The sequence below is a fragment of the Notamacropus eugenii genome, chromosome 5, assembly GCF_028372415.1.
Source record: "Notamacropus eugenii isolate mMacEug1 chromosome 5, mMacEug1.pri_v2, whole genome shotgun sequence".
Taxonomy (NCBI): domain Eukaryota; kingdom Metazoa; phylum Chordata; class Mammalia; order Diprotodontia; family Macropodidae; genus Notamacropus; species Notamacropus eugenii.
The window spans coordinates 18,292,830-18,313,146 of NC_092876.1; the positions used below are offsets into that span (position 1 = coordinate 18,292,830).

The following is a 20,317-nucleotide window of genomic DNA, read 5'->3' on the forward strand; positions in this document are numbered from 1 at the left end:
CTTCTCCACATGACCATTTCTGAACACAGCCCTCATGTGGCATGACCTTTCTTCTCCAGTGCCTTTAAGGGATCCTCCCTCGTGTGACATGGACTCGAGGCCCTTCCCCATGCTGATTGCCCTCTTCTGGAAATGTTCCAACTTCTTCCTGTCTTTCTAAAATCATAGTGCCCAGAATGAGTCCCACTACTCCAGATGAGAGCTGATGAGCACAGAGTGAAGGGAGGTTCTTGCCTTCCTATTTCTGGAAACCCCAGATCACATTAACTCTCTTGGCTGGCACAGTTTGTTACTGACTAAGATGAAGCCTTCAGTTCACCTAAGCCCCCAGATCTTTGTTAAAGAAACTGTAGTCTAACAATACCTGCCCATATTATACTTGTAAAGTTGGGTCTGGGGTACTTATGTGTAAAATTTTACATTTATTGAATTGAATTTCATGACATTCACACCCTCTTTCTTTCCCTTTTCTCACTAACCTCTTATTTGTTTCATTAAGTTATATGATTTTCCAACTTACCTTACTAACTTGTTTTCTTTACATGAATTGTTTTGCAGACCTTTTCTAATTTATCTTGCCTGACCAACTTGTGCTTTTTCCCTCCTGGCACTGTTCTGACATTCTCTGGGCTTCCAAACCATGCCTCTAAACCAGGTACCTTTATTTTCCACCCAGATTCCCCTAATGTTTTTCAGCTCCCTTTGCATATGATCTCTTCCTATTAGACTTTGAATTCCTTTGAGGGGGCGGGGCTACCTTTCTTTGGCATTCCCAGCCCTTCGCACAGAACTAGTGCTTAATCCACCTTTTTCTCCTGCCCTCTCTTCCTTCTTTTCTTCCTTCCTCCCCCACCCCTTCTCTCTTTTCTTTCCTTCCACAAATCTAAATTCTGTTGAATTTAGCAGTGGAGTAAGTCAGTCAGTCAGTCAATTGATATTTATTAACAGCCTACTATGTTTCAGGTACCATACTAAATGCTGAGAACACAAAAAGAGGTGAAAAGCAATCTGTCCCTGGAGCAGCTCACAATCAAGGTACTTGCTATGGATGTGCGGCTGAGGAGAGGAGATAGACTCTGGAGAATTTGTATTGAGTTTCTTTACTGTCATTCTGGAATTGATGCTTCTTGGCTGGTCCTAGTATACATGAGACGGTGTGATAATCAGAGAAGATGAGAAATGGAAGTGACCTCAGAGATCACCTCATCTTGTCCCTAGTCCCATCCCATCCTATCCTGTACTGAGTTGGGAAGGGACTCAGAGGCAGTGTGGTGAGCACAACTGGCAGAAGGGAAGCATGAGTCGGAAGGCCAGCTGTTTCAATTTTCTCAGTTTCAAAAGCATAAACAGATTGTACAAGGAGAACTACAAACATGGAAGAAGTAGGAGTCCTTGAACTTTCCTTTCATCTAAACTGGCCACAGGAGGGCAGGACATACACACACACACACACACACACACACACACACACACACACACACACACACACACCACAGTTTGGTATAGAAATACATTAAATTCAACAGGAATACATATAGGAACAGGAAGAAAGGAAAAAGAAAAACATGAGAGGAAGGGTAGATTCAGGGATAAATTAATCAAAAGCAAAACAAACCTTAAGTTTAGAAAGGGGATAGGGAAGAAGAAGCTAAAAGGAGAAAAGGAGAGAAAGGATAACTTGAAATAAACAGGGAAAGAGAACTCTAGGAAAGAAAAAGTGTAAGAGAACAGAATGAAGGGAAATAATTATAACTCTGAATGTAAATGGGATGAACTCACCCACAAAACAGAAGAAATTAGCAAACTGAATTAGAAAGCAAATTCTACAGGAAGCCCATGGGCTTTTCATTATCATTTCAGCTCTCTGTTGCACTCCCCACCCTTGATCCCATCCAAACCCCATTCCCATACTGCCCCTATCAAGATCTCTGGATTGCCCCATCTGCTTCCCACCCAAATGCTCCATTGTCTGATATCTCCTGATAGCCTCCGGCTGTTTTCAGCCTTTGATCCTCCTTGGATTCCCTCCTTGGACTTCTCCTCAAGACCCTTCCTAAACCCCTCCTCCCATCACCCTGGACCACCAGACCACCTCCCCTTCCCCCAGATCCCTCCTATACTCTTTTCTGTATTTAAGTTCCATCTTGCCTCCATGAAGGCGCTCAGATGCAATCCAGCTCAGACTCTGTCTAGTTGAGATTCTATCTGGCCTGCTTGTGAATACAAGCATCACAAATGCTTAGGCTTCTTAAGACACAACCCAATTTGTCAAATCTTTAATAAACTTTGTTTTCTTTGGCTTTAAAAAAAGAAAAAGAAAAAAAAGAAAGCAAACTCGAACAATATGTTGTTTACAAGAAACACACTTGAAACATAAAGACTAATACCCAAGTTAAAATAAGGAGTTGCAGAAAAATCTATTAGGGTTCAACTGAAAACAATCAAACAAAAGCAGGAATAGCAATTATTATTTTAGATTAAGCAACAAGAATAGACAATATAAAGAAGGCAACTACAAATTTTGCTGAAAGATAATACAGACAGTGAATTAGTTTCAATACTTAATATATTTGTACTCTTGAAATAGCTTCTAAACACTTAAAGGAAAAACTAAATTAATTATAAGGAGAAAAAAACAATAAAATACAATAATGAAGAATTTTTATTGATCCCTGTCAAGCCTAATAAATCTAATTAAAAAATAAACAAGAAAAAAGTTAAGGATTTGAATAAAATTTTTAAAAAATTAGATGTGATAGACTTCGGATGATTACTGAATGGATACAGATAGGAAATTATATGTTTTCGGCTGTGCATGGTACCTTCACAAAAATTGATCATATCTTAGGACACAAAAACTTCACAAGCAACTCTTTAAACAGCAGAAATATTATACATACCATTTACTGATCACAATGTGATAAAAATTATGTTAAATAAAGGACCACTGTAAAAAGTATTAAAAACCAACTGGAAAAGAAAAAGAAAAAAAAATCAACTGGAGACTAAACTGATTAATCCTGAACAACTGTTGAGTCAAACAACAATTCACAGAAATGATAGAAAATGTCATTAAAGATAATTATGACAATGAGACAATATTTCAAAATTTGGGGTTCTTAAGAGGAATACATACATATATGTGTATATATATATATATACATATATATACACACACACACACACACACACACACACACACACACACACACACACACACAGAGATACACTTTTATTATTAGCATGTAGTTTGGGGAAATACAAGAGAACACAGAACAGAATTGAGTAGGTGGGGAAAACAATGTGATTGGTTACAGAGTAGGTAAGAGAGATGGGGACAACATGACTGGTTGGAAATTGGGAGTGAGGGGCTACTAACAACCTCTTCCTTCTCTCCTGTGACTAAGAAATGTTCATGGTTTGAGTTTGCCTGCAAGGTTAGAGATAGTGGAACAGACTTCTTTGGATAGCACACCAGGAATCCTTGAAGGATAGCTTGGTGTTGTAAAGATACTAGACCAGACTCTCTGGTGCCCACCTGCATCCCCGAAGGCTAACAGATTTCTTTTACATAAGAATAGAACAGCAATTGACAAGAGAACTGGATATCTAAACTTAACTCATTACTAGCTGGCTGAATTTCTGAACTGAGTTCAGAGACAAAGAAATACAACTCAGGCAGTTATAGAACAAGATAAATTAACCTATTTACACAGGATCATCAAAAAATGATACAGAATCATTCTGATTATATCAATGGCTATCTGTAGTCATATAAAAATGCTCTGAATCATTACCAGTTAGAGAAATGTAAGTTAAAGTTTAAAGCAATTCTGAGATGCTACCTGACATCCATCAGATTGGTAAAGATGACAAAAAAGGAAATGATAAATGTTGGAAGGGGCTGTGGGAAAACACACGTTGATGCAGTGTTTGTTGGTAGACCTATGAATGGGTAAAACCATTCTGGAAAGAAACTTGTAATTATATACAAAAACTTAAGAAATAGTGCATGTCCTATGACTCTACCGCTACTAGACTTATAACTGAATGTGATCAAAGAAAAAGGAAAAGATTTAATTCTTCAAAACAGCATGCCTACAGTGAAAATGTATTTAATCGGAATGTATGTGTAGAACACATACAAAATTGTATGCTGTCTTGGGGAGGGAGGGGAGAGGTAGGGGAAGGGAAGGGGAAAATAATAATCTAAGTTATATGGTAGTTATTGTAGAACACTGAAAATAAATAAAATTAATTAATAAAAAAAGAAAAAGGAAAAGAAAAGAAAAAAAGAACTAAGAAAAAGACAAAAAAGAACCTAGGTTTCATTTTCTTGGCCCATAGAGAGGGCAGCACTAAAGTGAATATTAACTAAATCCAATACATGTCAGCAACACCCTACCCCACATCTTTTGTCTCTCCAAATAGCTCCCAAACTACAGTTTATGTTAACTTTAGATTCATGTGACACATATAACACTGACCTGAATGCACTGTACTTGCCTCTTCCCAGAAATGCATATAACTCTAAATAAATGTATGAGAGAAGGAGAGGGTGGGAGGGGGAGGGGGAAGGTGGAGTGAGGTGGGGAGAAGTCCTTCATTTACAAAAATAATTAAAACAGTTTCTTTTGTGGTGACAGAAAAACCTATAACTAAAGGGTGGCATATTAGTTGGGGAAAATGGTATATGAATATGATGGAGGCTTCCAAGGGTTGTTATGCTATAAAAAATTGAGGAAAGGGATGATTTCAAAAAGACATGGAAAGATTTTCAGGAACTTATCCAGATTCAATGAAGTGATTAGATGTACAACCATTTGGACTCTAATATCATCATGATTTAAAAAAACAGTTTTGAAGACTTCTACAAACTGGGGAAGAATGAAATAATTAGAACTAGGAAAAGAATGCATTCAATAACCATAACACTATAAAGACAAACTCTGAAAAGTGTAAGAACAGTGTTTAACACAATGACTAGTCATGATTCCAGAGGAGTATGATTAGATGTGCTATCCATCCATGACAGAGACATGACAGATTGAAGGTGTATCATGAGATAATACATAATTTTGTGAACTGGGGTGTGCTGGAACCAACTGGAATTGGATCATGAGAGCTGATGGTTAAATTTTCAGTGAGAGCATTTACACCTGGGATATCAGTAAATAGTCTAAATCAGGCCTTAATTTGTTGTTTTGTTGATTGTCAAGACTTAAGATAATAATAGAGAAAACGTTAATAAAGCAGATTAAACTTAAAAATGTGGCCTGCATACATTTTTTTAAAGAAAGTCAGTTGTTAAACACTTACCAACAGTCCACTGTGAACAGCCAAAGGAGAATTTGTTTTGCTTGACTATGTGTATTTCATACAATTTTTTTCTTTTTTTTTCAATAGGATGAGGGTGGGGGAAAGAGAAAATAAGATTTCTGATCATTAAAAAAGAAAAAAACTCCCAGAGGTGAGGAGTGCTACAGATATGGAATAATTCCATGTACTTTCAGGTCAACTCATTGTATTAGTAGTGTGACCTAACTTCTTTACCTTGTAACAAGAGACCTTTCATGCCAAAGGCTTAGGTGTGTCAATAAAGCTGGGGGTTGAACTAGATGATCTCTAAGACCCTCCCCAGATCTGACCAGCCTACAAATCTTGGTTGTTTCCTGGAAAACTCTACCAAATTCACAATATATCCTTCAAGAACTGGAAGGAGCTCAGAGGTTCCCTTGTCCAGGCTCTCACCTGGGAGCAGTTTCTCAAATCCTGAAGTGCCAGACCTCTCAGGGACCTGAGTGGCTATTGACTCCACCCTGAAGGAATATCAGTGCTCAAAAGGTATCCAGAGGCTACTGCACGTGAGATCCTGTAATGGTAATTTAAACGAGAAGATCTTTCCTATTCATTAATAGGCCCATGTGACCTGATTAAATCACATGGAAACCTAAGTCCTACGTGGTAGGAGGAGCTCGCTGAAGGGGTGGAACAGGAAGGGTAGAGCAGAACTGGGAAGAAGCTGGTGAGAACAATTAGGGGTGGAGGAGAGAGGATGCAGGCAGGCAGGCACCAACCTTGTGAGTGTTTGCTTGTGGGAAGGCCCTGGGATGGGGGGATGGCTTGGGAATGGCTTTGTCCCCTGCAATGCTAATGTGTATTGACTTCTTGGTTACTATGACAGGTTTGGCTTTCTGGTGTCTGAATAAATGTTTTTCTTCTGCCTTCTATGTAGAGAGTTTGTTATACTTTGGGATTCAGAACTACGATGGCATATTCATAGTCGCCCTCGGTACTGGTACTGTGAAAATTTCCTGGGTGATACAGGTCCTTCCATCCCTACACTGAGTCAGGAAGCCAGAACTTGGAGTAACTGCTCAGGTGCAAGGCAGACCAAGGGACTTCTGAAGTCATCCTTAAGGATAATTTCCTCCTTCACAAAGAGGCGGTGACTGCTGAAATGGAACATATGGGAAATTTGCAGAGTGAGCATGGGGGTAGGGAAGTGGGATCATGGAGTCTTAGAACTGATCATCTGAAATAATAATAGCAGAGTAGCAGATACTTCCCTAGCCCTTTCCAGGTTGTGAGTGCTTTACAGACATAATCTCATTTGATCTTCCAAATCGCTCCATGAATCAGGCACTATAATTCTTTCTACCCCTATTTTAGGGCAGAAGAAATTGAGGCTTAGAAGAGTTGTGTGTCTCACATACAGTCAGTAAATAGAAGAGGCAGTATTTGTCTCTCTGGACTCCAAGTCCAGTGTTCTTATCCCTACAGTGAGCTCTCTGTAGCCTTAGCACTGTGCAGACCTGCACTCTAAAGTTTGGGAAAACAGACTTTGGTGGGTTCAAAGAAAGGTTAGGTGGGAAACCAGGGTCTAAAACTGGGGGCAGTTAGCCCAGTATAGATGGAAGATCAATTCCAACAAGAAAGAAAAGGAGCAGTCATTTAAAGAGACTAGTGTGCATATACCCTGATGTCATCATTGTTGCAGCTAGAGCAAGGAAAAAGAGCATGGGGGCCAAAGTAGGGTGTGGTGCTGGGAGACCAGTCAGGGAGTAGTAAGACTAGTTGAGTTGAGCCTGGGGAGGGAAGCTGAGGAGAGGGGGCTTTGGGGCTCTATTGGGAGAAGAGGAGAATCAAAGAAAGCCAGAGGAGCATGTCTCAAGATGGTCGATGGAACTGTGATGGCAGCTTGACACTTTTGTGTGCACCTCTTTTCTCTGCCAAGAACAGAAAAGAACAGAACCGAAAATGGCAGACAGAACTAAGCCTCAAGATAAGGAGAAAGACAGTGAGTGAGCTGCACCTCATTGCCCCAGATGAATTCCAGTCACCATGCCCAGATGAAGCCTCTCCCTGAAAGGTCTTGAAGTCTTGGCATATACAGTTGTCCAACATCTGCCGTTTTGACTGAACTCATGACTTGCCTGGGGGGATAACCTCCTCTTGCCATATAACCTGGAAAATTTCAGTCAGTTTTTGTATGAGCAATGGTCCCCCTACCTTGTAAATCTCAGCTGGAATAGGATTAGCACCAGGTGCTTTGCCACATGAAAGGAGCCTAATGGCATTCAGAACCTCTTCTTGAGTTGGTTGGTTGATTGTTGTCCTTCGTTTCAAAATGACATCACCATGATAAAGTGAAGCTTCATTGTCTGACTGTGGCTGACCAGTCCAATACGAGCTAAGAATGCTCTACCACAGGTTGGGCACAGATAGCCCATGTGAATATTTGAGGTGAATACTCCAAATTCGTGCATCCTGTGTTTACTTTGCACTGTCTCACTTCTGCTTTGCTCATAGAGCACAGCACCCTTTCTGATGTGGACATGCCATGCTGAGTGGTCCTGTGCCAGTGTCTTCTGTGTTGCACAGTCAAATCCAAAGTTCTTGAGAGAGACCTTGTCTGTTTATCACTTCTTCTGACCACCATGTGATCACCTGCCCCATGTGAGTTCTCCATAATAGTGTCTTTTTGGCAAGTATATATTTTGCATTTGAATAATGTGGCCAGAACTTTGGGGTTGCATTCTCTGAAGCATAGTTTGAATGCTTGGCAGTTCAGCTTGAGCAAGGACTTCAGTGTCTGGTACCTTATCCTGCCAGGTGATCCTCAGAATCTTCCCAAGACAGTTCAAATGAAAGTGATTCAGTTTCCTGGCATGGAGCTGGTTTCACAGGCATACAGCAATGAGGTCAGCACAACAGATCTATAGACCTTCAGTTTGGTAGTTAGTCTAATACCTCTTCTCTCCCAAACTTTTCTGCAGAACCTCCCAAACACTGAGCTAGCTCTGGCAATGCACACATCAACCTCATTGTCAATGTGTACATCCCTGGAAAGTACACTACCAAGGTAAGTGAACTTATCCACAGCATTCAAAACTTCTCCATTTGTTGTAACTGATGATTCCATGTATGGATGGTGTGGTGGTGGCTGATGAAGCACCTGTGTTTTCTTGGTGTTAATTAGTAGGCCAAAATTAGCACAGGCAGCAGAGAATTGATCCATACTTTGTTGCATCTCAGCTTCAGGGGCTGCACTGAGTGCACAATCATCTGCAAACAGAAAATCATGCACCAACACTCCCTCCACTTTGGTCTTGGCTTGTAGCCTTTTCAAATTGACGAACTTACCATCAGTATGGTAGTTGACCTTGATGCCGTGTTCATCCTCATTGAAAGCATTTATCAACATGGCTGAAAACATCATGCTAAAAATCATGGGAGCAAGCACACAGCCCTGTTTCACTCCATTAGTGACTGGGAAGGCACTTCCATTGCCCACTATCCAAAAGCCAGGCAAACATGCCATCATGAAATTGACATACAATACTGATGAACTTCTCTAGGCAACCAAATTTTGACATAATTTTCCATAAGCCCTCATGACTAACAGTGTCAAAGGCCATGGTCAGATCTACAAATGTTGTGTACAGACCTCTGTTTTGCTCCTGGCATTTCTCCTGGAGTTGTCAGACAGCAAACATCATATTGACTGTTCCTCCACCCTTTCTGAAGCCACAGTGGCTCTCAGTTAGATGACCATCTTCCAGGTGAAGGATCAGCCTCTTAAGGAGGACTCTAGCAAGAATTCTGCCAGCAAAGACTAAGAGAGAGAGATGTCCCTGTGATTATTGCAGGACAATCTATTCCCTTTACTTTTATAGAGATGGACAATGGAGGCATCTTTGAACTCCTGGGGGATAACTTCCTCTTGCCATATAACCCGGAAAATTTCAGTCAGCTTTTGTATGAGCAATGGTCCCCCTACCTTGTAAATCTCAGCTGGAATAGAATCAACACCAGGTGCTTTGCCACATGAAAGGAGCCTAATGGCCCTCAAAACCTCTTCTTCAATTGCAAGTTCAGCTAAGGAGGCATTGACTTCAACCAGAGGTAAAGGGTAGATGGTCTCAGCATTGATTGATGATGGTCTGTTGAGAACACTATGGAAGTGTTCAGCCCATCTCTCTAGGATCATGTCCTTATCACTAATCAATGTGGCTCCATCAGCACTGAGTAGTTGTGATGCACCATAGGTCTTTGGTCCATAAATAGCCATCAGCGAATCATAAAAGTGCTTTGGATTTCTATCAGCATAAAACTGAATTCCATCTGTCTTGTTACTGAGCCAGGAATCCTGCCTTTCTCTAAGCTTTGCTTGTACTTTGCTTTTGATGGAATTCAGGGCTGCTTTCTTAGAGATGGATGAACTATCCTGATGATAAATCCGATAGAGTTCTCATTTTTCATTTACCAGCTTCTGAATTTCCCCATCATGTTCATCAAACCAGTCTTGGTGTTTGTGAGTGTTCTGACCCAGATGAGCAAATGCAGTGCTGTACAGCAAATCTCTGAAAGCTGCTTACTCCTGTTCTGTTCCACTGTTGCCAACTATGTATGGGCTCAACTTTCCCTCCAAGTTAGCAACAAACTGTTGACTCTCAAAGAAGGACTCTAATTTGTTGACATTAATTCTTCTGGTAGTTATTTTGCCTTGGGGGTGCCACTTTTGATGAATGAGAATATTAGCTTGGAAAGGATAAGTCTATGATCAGTCCAGCACTATGAATCACACATTGCCTTCATCACTCTCACATCTTGTCTGTCTCTTCTCCCTACAATCACATAGTCTGTCAGATGCCAATGTTTGCTGTGAGGGGGCATCCTTGAAATTTTATTGCATTTAGTAGTAAACAGGGAATGGTTATGAGAAGGTCATGAGATATACAAGTCTTCAGTAGTCAGTGACCATTGCCATTGCCATTTCTAACTCCATTCCTCCCTAGGACTCCCTGCCAAGTCTGGTAGTCTGAGCCTACTCTAGCATTAAAGTCACCCGGAATGATAAACTTGCCCTCTTTTGACACATTGATGATAAGGGTCTCATAAGTCTTCATAAACTTTTTCTTTGACCTCATCAGGGTTTGTCATGGTGGAAGCGTGGGCACTGATGATTTGATGATGGTTTGATGTTCTCTTGCAAGTGGCAATCGCATTGTCATGAGCCTGTCATTCACTCCTTTTGGCAGGCATACCAGCTTGCTAACTAAATTAGTTTTGATTGCAAAACCTATGCCAACTTCACAGTGCTTCCCTTCACTGCAGCCACTTCAGAAAAACGTGTATCCACTCCAACTTCAGTAAGCTGGCCTTCATTTGTCAGCCTTGTTTCATTCAGGGCTGCTATTTGGATGCAATATGTTAAGTTCTCTTGCAACAAGAGCAGTTCATCTTTCAGGTCCATTGGATTTTGTGTTGTCTATTGGTGTGTGCATGTTCCATGTGGCAATGGTGAGTGGAATCATCTTTGCAGATATTTTTGTACACTTTGTACATTTTTTTGTGTTTCAACCACAGAGTGGGATTCCCCACCTGCTGCGGTAATCAGGCCAGGGTTGGGTAAACAGACAATTTTTAGGGCACCTTTTCTAACCCCCTTCCTCACATCAAGAGGTAAGCAGGGCTATCCTTCAAAGGCTGCTCAGACATCCCAGGGGGCTGCCGAGTCCCATTGCTGCTTCCAGTGAGAAACGACCCTATGGCCTGGGCCACCTGTGTGCAGGGTTGTGACTGCAGCTCCCAGTGTATCTCCCCCTACTGCTTCATCACTTGTCTGTCACCACAGGACTTTGAGATATGATAGTAAAATTGTATGGATGATGTCTTTTGACTTGTGTGTAAATTGAATTTAAGTGAGGCAGAGTTGCATGAAGTCAGTCAGCTTCACTCTCTCCTCCAGTCATCACAGTCTAGTGGCAGGACAGAATCAAGATGACTGGCAATGGCTCAGGATGCAGTGAATGACCTTGGCATTGTCGGTGTCTAACCAAGCTCTAAGAGTTCCACATTGTCTGCTTCCGCTGCCTTCATGGCCATTGGAACAAATTGTTCTCATCTACCCATTCCACCAGGGGAAGTCTTCACTGCTTGGGTTAGACACCCCGCAACTCACTGATAGTTTTGAGATCCCTTGGTTACCCTCAAGCTGGTTTGACTCATCTGCTGAAGCAGTTTACCAGAAAAGCTTGGAGCCACAGGTAAGAGTTGGATGGAACAGGTGGATACTGAAGGTGAAAAGCAGCCCTGAAATGGGGTATAGGGTGTGTTCAGGGAGGACCTCTGGTTTGAAGAAGCCCATATATCTTATCTGAAAATTGGCCCCATATTGATGAATCAGTCATTGTTTCCATGTTCCTTTTATGGTTTACAGACACTTTGGGGACTGAGATCTCTCCTTTTCTGATTTCTGAGTACTACAACTATTCATGTTCCCCTTCTCAACTGGAAAGTCCCTAACCTTTCACCCAATTAGAAACCAGATTACCTAATATTGTATTGTTTCCTTTTAATTAATTGGTCTTATTTGACTTTTTTAATATATAAAAATCTATCTCCCTCTGTATTTGGGGTCTAGCCCTAAGCTGAGGAAGGGGCCTGGTCCCAATTTGTTGGGCACTTGGCATGCACTGCTTAAGAAATCACTATACTCAGAAACTCAAACCTTCATTTTCTCACTCATTTCATCTTTTACCACTACAGGCTATAAGTCTTTCTTACCTTGCATTGGCTCCTTGTAAGTGGGGCTCATTTTACTCTCTGAACCTGCATCCCCAGAATCTAGGTAGCACAATGCCTGGTAGTGGGCATTTTGACAGTGAGCACTTAATAAATGTTTGTTGATTCACATCAGAAGTAGGTTGTGCTAAATGTTTTTACATATAATTGGGAGAAATACTATTTTTAAAAATAGGTCATGCCCTTTGTCCTTTGTTGGACAAAACTGGTGGAGCAGGACCATGGGACCCCACTTCTGCACCTAGAAGAGTCCCAGGGGTCATTCATCCAACCCCCTCATTATCAACCCTACAAGCTGATCTTTCTTTGGCCATGGGCCATTTTGTATTTTTATCAATGGCTTGGAAATTATAGAGAAAGCATCTTTATTTAATTTGCCAATGATATCAAGTCAAGAGTGACAGTAAACACTCTGGGATGAAAGAATCAAGATTCACAAAGATTTGGGCAGGCTAGAATATCTTGCAAAATTTAACACAAGACAATTTAATAGCCTTGGGTTCCAGATATCTAAGTCCAAGATGGGGGAGGTATAGTTCACATAAACAACTATGACCAGTGTTCTGGACTTCCCAGAGGGCTGTAAGCTCTGCTTTTGGCAATCATGTGAGTCAGCATTCAAGAAAGCTACTGTAATTTTGAGCTGTATGTTGGAAGGTGAAATGCCTAGGAGTATGGAGGAGACAATTCTGTTGTGAACTGCCCCATGGTCAGTTCCCATCTACAGAAACACGCCCAGTTCCAGGCATCACATTTTAGGAAGTCCATTGATGAGGGGGAGGGTATTCAATGCAAGGTAACTGGGATCTTGATGGGCCTCAGGGTCTTGCACATGAGGATCAGCTGGGGAAGACTGGAGTGACTTAGAGGATGCATGATAGCTGCATTTGTCTGCTCAGACTTGAGCTCCTTGGCACCAGGGGCAGCACCAGGAGCAAGGAAAAGTTTCCTAAGCTTGCCAGCTGCCCCAGAAGGCAGCCAGCACAGAAATCTCCTCCTTGGCCTGGAGAACCCCTTGGGCTGAGGTTGCAGACAGGATTCCCAGGCATGCACTGGCTGAATGAGAAGGACTCTTGAGTTCCCTTCCAACTCTTGAGATTCTGGGATGTTGAAGTGAAGGAAGTACAATGAGGCACTGGGGGGAGTGGGAATGAAAGAACTTGGTTGAAGTAGGATGGGGAGACCTTTCAGGAGTGGTCATGGCAGCCCCATTCCCCCCATTCTACTTACTGCTAATAAGTTTATCCTCCCTGTGATGCCTGGTGCTGCCTTCCTGGGCTAAACCACCCAAGGCTGACAGTTCTAGGGGTCTCACTGTGGCTGGCGTGGCTGTTCCCCCACCTGCTCCCTAGGAGCATGAGCTAGAATCTGGGCACACTCACCTTGATCTCCTTCCCCTTTGCCCAGCCCAGGGAGGCGTAGTAGTGGGCATCAGTGAAGTAATAGCAGACAGTGGGCATTCTCAGGGGGCGGCAGGACTCGGAGAACACAGTTTCAGGATGGTCGCGCAGAGAAATCACAGATTCTGGCCGTAACCCTTTTTGCTGGAAAAGAGGCGCTGGGTGAGCTGTCTGTCCCTCTTTCTCACCCTCCTCCCCAGCCTCCTAACTCAAGGGCTGCTCCTCCGGGAAGCCTCCCTTCCCCTCAGCTCCACTGAGGCTCACATCTCCCCTGCCGGCTCCTGGGTGTGGATCGCATTTCGACTTCTGTCCTCTCTCAGGGGAGAGCTGAGAAGACTGGAAATCCACAGAGAAGTAAATTGCCTGTGTAGTAGCCAGGGGCAGAGCTAGGATATGAACTCATGTCCTTTGACTCCAAATGCAGTATTCTCAGCATCATCTCTTCTATCCATCCCCTTCACTCCATGCCCATAGCACACGTCACCCTAGCTTAGACCTTCCGATCTCATCTGGACTTGTGGAACGGCCTGCATCTGGGTTCCCTCCCTCCAATCCAAACTGCCTGAGTCATCTCCTTCTTACCACATCCCTCCCCTACTCAAAGATCTTCCATAGCTTGCCATGGCCTGCAAGACAAAGCCCAGACTTACTGGTTCAGTACCTCAGGCTGTCAACAGTGCCAACCCAACCTCTGAGTCCTGCCTCTGTACACAGAACTTTAAGTAATACAGTTTAGCCAGAGAAACGAGTAAACTGAGGCCCCGAGAGCAGAAGGAATTCCCCTATTCTTTCAAACATCCATGGTGCCTAAAATTTCGAACTCCCCTCCCTTCCACTTCCAGGATTCTGTTCTCCTTGGTCTCCTTAGAAACCAAAGCTGTGGTGGGAGGCCCCCAAGCCTGACCCCTCCCTCAGCCTCAGTGACCCCTAGGGCAAACATGATCCTTTTGGGGATGAGGCCCAAATTCCATCCAAGAAAAGCCAGACCCTCAGCAGTCAGTGTGTCTGTACTGCTTGACCCCCAAGAAAATGAAAACTTGGGGAGCAGAGCTGGTTTCCTTTGTCCTTGTACCTCCAGCATTTGTCAGAACATCTGGCATCTAGCAGGGGCTTAGGAGACACTTAGTGATTGAAAATACGTACCATTTCTAGATAAACATATGCCCTGTGGATATATATAAAAATAATAAATGCATAAAGTGACCAAGTCACTGAATGGGCCTCAGGAGATGGCACTCAAGCTTGGGATGCTAAGAGGCAGAAGTGAAGGATGGTGTGCCTGACCTGGGGAACAGCCAGGGCAAAGGGGTGGAGTCGGGGGATGGAGCATGAAGTCCAGTGTCCCTGGATGACAGAGTGACTAGAAGGCAGCCTAAGGTCAAAAGCTTAGGAAGGTAGGAAGGTGCAACTTAGGAAAGCCAAGCAGGAAACTTTGTATTTGCTCCTGGAAGTGATAGGGAGCCAGGGGAAGTTGTTGAGGAGGGGATGATCTGGTTGGACTTGTGCTGTAGGAAGATCACTTGAGTGGCTGAATGGAGGCAGGCCAACACTCTAGCAGCTACTGCAGTAGTCTAAGGGTGAGGAGATGAGGGTCTGCACCAAGTGCCCCTGGTGCCATGTTGGCTCTGGGGGTGAGAGAAAGGGATAAGTCCAGGATGGCTCCTAGATGGGGAGCCTAAGGGATTGGGAGGGTGGGTGAAATGAAATAGGCCATGCCCCCCAAGCTTCCATTTCTTGGGGGTCAAACAGCACAGACACACTGACCACTGAGGATCCAGTCTTTCTTGAATGGAGTCTAACCAGGAATGCGGGCCCCACCTCCACAAGGATCAAGTTTCCCCAGGAGGCCACTGAGGCTCAGGTCATGCTGGTCTTGGGGGCCTCCTATCACAGCTTTGATTTTTAAAGATACTAAGGAGAATGGGAGCCTGGAAGTGGAAGGGAGAGGGTTAGGGAGATTTAGGCACCATGGATGTCTGAAAGAATGGAGAAGTTCCTTTTGCTCTCTGGGCCTGTTTCTTCCTTCATACAATGAAGGGTTTCTGGGGCCCAGTGGAAATGCTGCTAGGTTTGGAGTCAGAGAGCCTGGGCTTGGATATCAGTTCTGCTATTTTTCCTGTGTGACACTGGACAAGTCACTGAGCCTCAGTTTCCTTCTCTGTAAAATAAGGGTCTCCTACTACTTCCCCTCTGACAATCTTCTGGGGATCTGGGAACCAGGAGGCCATATCCACATCCCCTCCTAGTGCTATGGTGTTATGGGTCCTCAAAACTAGATGAGGCCTTGCCTGATGCCTCCTTCCAGTTTCTGGTACCATCCTTCTTTGCCCTGCCAAATTCCTCAGTTTATTTTCCCTGCTGGGGCATGGCTGGGACTCAGAGGAGAGGTTCCAGGTAAAACACTTGATGATCCTCAAGCCCTGTTGAAATGTCAACTTAGATGACATGCTTTGCATTCCTCTCTGGGTACATGCCACTTCTCCTCCTGGGGGCAGGAAGGATTTTCGTTTTTCCTAGTATTCGCAGCAGGAATGGACTGTCTCATTCTTTTCTCTGAATCTCTAGTACCTGCCCATGCAGGGCCTGCATGTAGAGGGGCCTCACAGGTGCTGCTGAATTGATTTTTGTCTATTCCACCCCTCTCAGGGCTCAGGAGACTCCTGGGCAGTCCAGGGCCTCAGAAGGCTGCCTTCAGTGGCCATCCAGTGCAGCCTGTCAGGAATCCCCATTTCCACAGCCACTCCAAGGGGCCATCTTGATATGGGCAGACGGGGAGCTCACGACCTCCAGAGGCAGCCTGTTCCACTTGGGGAAGTACCTCCTTATATCAAACCATCATCTGTTGCCTCACCACCACAGAAAAAAAGAGAAAAACACCCACAGGATCCTGGATTTAGGGTTGGAAGGAGGAACATTGGGGACTAGTAAGTCCAAACACCTCGTTTTAGGAAACTGAGGCCCTGAGATGGAGTGACTGCCTGGAGCTGGAGGTGGGACCAGAACCTAGGGCTTCCTGAGTCCCAGCCCAGTGCTCCCTTCACCCACCACATCTCAGGTTCCCCTGCCGCTCCCTCATCGGGCATTGAGGCTTGGACAGAACCATCTCCTGCCCTTGCAGGAGGACAGTCAGGTTGAGCCTTGTCCTCTGTGATGAATAAGGAACTTGCACCTTGGGGTCCTCCCTTCCTGGGGTGGGGCTGGGGGCCCGGGCTTCTGAATGCAGTAGGCGCTTAATAAGTGTTAGATGAAAGGTTGCAAGGACTTAGTCTATTCTTACCATGCGTTTATTCAAGACATTGCTGATCATTTTTTTCATATGTTTCCACTCAGGAACAAGCTTATTCTCAGCCATCCTTGTCCTTTCTAAATGTCTGCTATCCAGAACCTGCAGGGGTCCAAGAACACAGTCTCACACACATGTGGGCTTCAAGGGACTAGGAAGGCCTCAGACAGGAAGGCTCAGCCCTTCAAGAGAACCTTGGCCTCATCAAGACCAAGCCATTCATTTCAGAGCAAGGACAGCTGAGACCAGAGAAGGGAGGATGCTGGATCTGACCCAGCCTCTGGAAGGTCAGGAGCTTGGTCTGGCAGCTGCCAAGAGCCACTGGACAGAGACAAGCCTCCTCCGGATCACAGAAAGGGGCCATTTCATACAGCTCCCTTTGTTAAGGGTCACTGGGTCTGGGGCAGCTAGGTGACACAGTGGATAGAAAACTGGCCTAGGAGTCAGGAGGACATGAGTTCAAATCCAGCCTCAGATACTTCCTAGCTGTGTGATCCTGGGCAAATCACTTAACCTTGATTGCCTCAAATAAATAAAAAGATTACTGGGTCCTGGATCTAGATCTGAGGCCTCCTGATCCTACCCTTTCATTTGACAGTGAAAAGATTCAATATGTGGGGTGTGAGCCTAGGTTCTCTGTTCTCAAATGCTCCCCTCCAATGCCTGTAGCTGAAGGAGTGGCCCGACCTACTAGAGGACAGCTCCACTTCAGATCCCCTTACTCCACCAGGGGTTTATCTCTTCCTGTTCCCTATCAAGGCCCCAGTCACTCTGCTGGCTTCTTCTAGGGCCTGGCCCCAGCTCCTACCCAGTCCTGGCTGCCCTCCTCTATGTCCAGGTTTTTACTGTCCCTCTTCAGGTGTGGACCTTCAAGGTAATGACAGGGTTGATCACCCTCTTCTCTTTAACTGTGCCCATTTCACAGAGGAGACCAGTGAGACTCAGAGACTGCCAATTTGTCCAAAGTCACAGAATCCTGGAGGCTCCATCTCTTCTCATCTCCTTCTCACTGCCTCCCCTGCAAGCTCTTACTTCCGGGGTCCAGGTCTACTGCCTCTACCAGAGAGCTCAGAGACATTGCTACCTCTATCTCCACCCAGAGTTGGGGTGGGGGTGGGGGGTGGGGCAAGGAGTGACAGAAAGAGGGAATCCAGTGACCCACAGGGGACCATGTGCTGTCATCACAACTCTCCCTCTACCAGTACATACAAAAGCCCCTCCATTTCTCAGCGGATGGTTTTGATTTGTCATTGGGGCTGAAAAATTCACTTGAACTCAGCTGTCTCAAGTCTAGAGAACAGGTTCCTCTCTGTGACACCCTGCTGGGTTCCAAGGAGTGAGCTCCCCGTCACTGGATGATGTAGTAGAGGACATTCCCCCTTCCAGCAAGGATTGCACAAGGCACCTCTAAGGACAGAAGTTAGGGCTCCTGGGAGGAGAAGCCAGCCCACCTCACATACAGAGTAGAGAGCCTGCCTCTTCTGCTTTTGAGGCCTTACTCACCAGTTACTCTCCCCACCCAGTGGGGCCTGATTTCCTCTAATTCTGCCAAAAGCTCTGCTCACTGGATGCTTCTGGCTCAGTCTGTCCAAATTCCACAGTAGCAATCCCTAGCATGAAGAGGAGAAGAAAGGAGAGGAAGGGAGCCTGGGGAGAGGTCCCCAGAGACTAGAAAACTAGGGGCCCAGGCTTGGTTGTTAGCCTCAAATGGTTTGGATTGAGTCAAGATGCAGGCCAGGCAAAGTGTTAGCCCCACAGGTCCAAACCCAAGAGAACTCCTGGGGCTGTTTGACCACTGCTGTTTCTCTCTCCCACTCCCAGGTGTTTCAGACTTCTCCCTGGGTCAGGTGGCACATGGACTCCCTAATCCAGAACTCCCATAAACACCCATATCTCCTTCATCACTTGATCCATCTCCATTAGCTGTATTACCATACCTTGCTTCCCTTTCTGTGGCTAAACTCAAGAAAGCCATCTATGATGCTAGCTAGGCTCCCTCTCCTTTCACTCTTAACTTCTGTCCTCTGGCTATTCACCTCATCATGCCACCAAGCTGCTCCCTCTGGAATTATGAATGATTTCTTGGTGACCACGTCCTGTGGCTTTTTCTCTCTCTTCAGCCTCTCTGCAGCTTTGGATTCTGTAGATCGATCATTCCCTCCTCCTTGATAACTTTTCTTTCCAGGTTTTTGGCTTACTTCCCTCTCCTGCTCCCTCTCTGACTGCTTCTCCTCTGCCTCCTTTGCTGGATCCTCCTCCAGATCATGCCCTCTCACCAAAGGTGGCCCGTAGGGCTCTGTCATGGGCTCTCTTCTCTTCTCCCTCTGTCCTATGTCACTTGGGGATCCCCTCAGCTCCCATGGATCTAGTTCTCATCCCTATGCCCCAGTCAATCTCTCTGCTGACCTCCAGTCTCGGATCTACAATTGCCTTTCAGACAACCGGAATTGGACGTCCAGTAGACATCTCAAACTTAACATGTCCAAAATTGTACACATTGTCTTTTCCCCAGAGATAGGGAACCTGCGGCCTTGAGGCCACATGTGGTTGTTTTGTGAAGTTTGGATTCAGTCTAAGAGCTGCACTTGAGGTCCTAGAGGGCCACATGTGACCTAGAGCCCCACCCTTGCAACTCTTCCTCCCTCCTCCTTTTGTCATTGTTCAGTTGTGTCCTGCTCTCTGTGACCCCATTTGGGTTTTTTTTGGCAACGATATTGGAATGGTTTGCCATTTTCTTCTCCAGATCATGAGGAAACTGAGGGTGAAGTGACTTGCTCAGAGTCACACAGGTAGCAAGTGTCTGGGGCCGGATTTGAACTCAGGAAGAGGAATCTTCCTGAATTCAGGACCAGCACTCTACCTACTGCACTAAATAGAGGCCCCTCCTACCTGCCCTATGACTGTTGAACCCCCATCCTCTTCATCCCCCAGGCTCCCAACCTAGGAGTCTTCCTGGATTCCTCACTCTCTCATACTGATCCCCCCCATCCAATACGGTTCCAAGGCTTGTCGATTTCACCTCTGCAACATCTCGTCAATTTCACCTCTGCAGCAGCGCTCCAGTGCACCCCTTCTGTCCCGGGCCCCCACCCTGGTGAACACCCTCACCCCCTCAGGGTGCCTCCATTCAGCCATCGTGGCGATTTCCTAAAGTGCGCGTGGGACCATCCCACGGCTGCCCATCACCTCCACAAAGCGCTGGGTTTGGCATTCAAAGCTCTTGGTAACCTTTTCTCCCCACCTCCCCTCCACCACCCCCCATCCCCCCCATCCCCTTGGGTCTTCTCTAAACCCCAGCTGACACCGCCCCCCGTTGGGAAGCCTTTCTGGATGGCCCTGAACGCGGAGGCTCTCCGCCTGCCGATCAGCTCCAGTTTTGGGGGCTGTTCGCACTTTAGACGGTAAGTTCCCCGAGGGCAGGGACCGGGGTGCGCCTTTCTTCCGAGGCCAGCGCCTGGCACGCGGGTGTATTGACTGACTGTCCGACCCAGGCCTCGGGGCACACCCAGAGCGGGACACGAGGAGAGAGGGGCTGGGACTCCAA

The 20,317-nt window shown here is 45.3% G+C and overlaps 1 protein-coding gene and 1 long non-coding RNA gene across 2 annotated transcripts in view; one reads left to right on the plus strand and one right to left on the minus strand.

Moving 5' to 3' along the window:
• The window catches only part of LOC140503583 (uncharacterized), a 24,981-nt gene extending 22,265 nt beyond the window's left edge, over nucleotides 1–2,716 (plus strand). Inside the window, exon 4 of the long non-coding RNA XR_011966832.1 lies at nucleotides 964–2,716. This is a non-coding gene — a long non-coding RNA (uncharacterized lncRNA). The remainder of the gene's footprint in view (nucleotides 1–963) is intronic.
• The window catches only part of LOC140503582 (uncharacterized), a 38,010-nt gene extending 19,631 nt beyond the window's left edge, over nucleotides 1–18,379 (minus strand). Inside the window, exons 1-3 of the mRNA XM_072607716.1 lie at nucleotides 18,277–18,379; nucleotides 16,768–16,875; nucleotides 13,473–13,634 (exon numbers count right to left, since the gene is read on the minus strand). Coding sequence (XP_072463817.1) covers nucleotides 13,473–13,634; nucleotides 16,768–16,842 — 237 coding nt within the window. The 5' untranslated portion in view covers nucleotides 16,843–16,875; nucleotides 18,277–18,379. The remainder of the gene's footprint in view (nucleotides 1–13,472; nucleotides 13,635–16,767; nucleotides 16,876–18,276) is intronic.
• Between the last annotated feature and the right edge of the window lie 1,938 nt (nucleotides 18,380–20,317).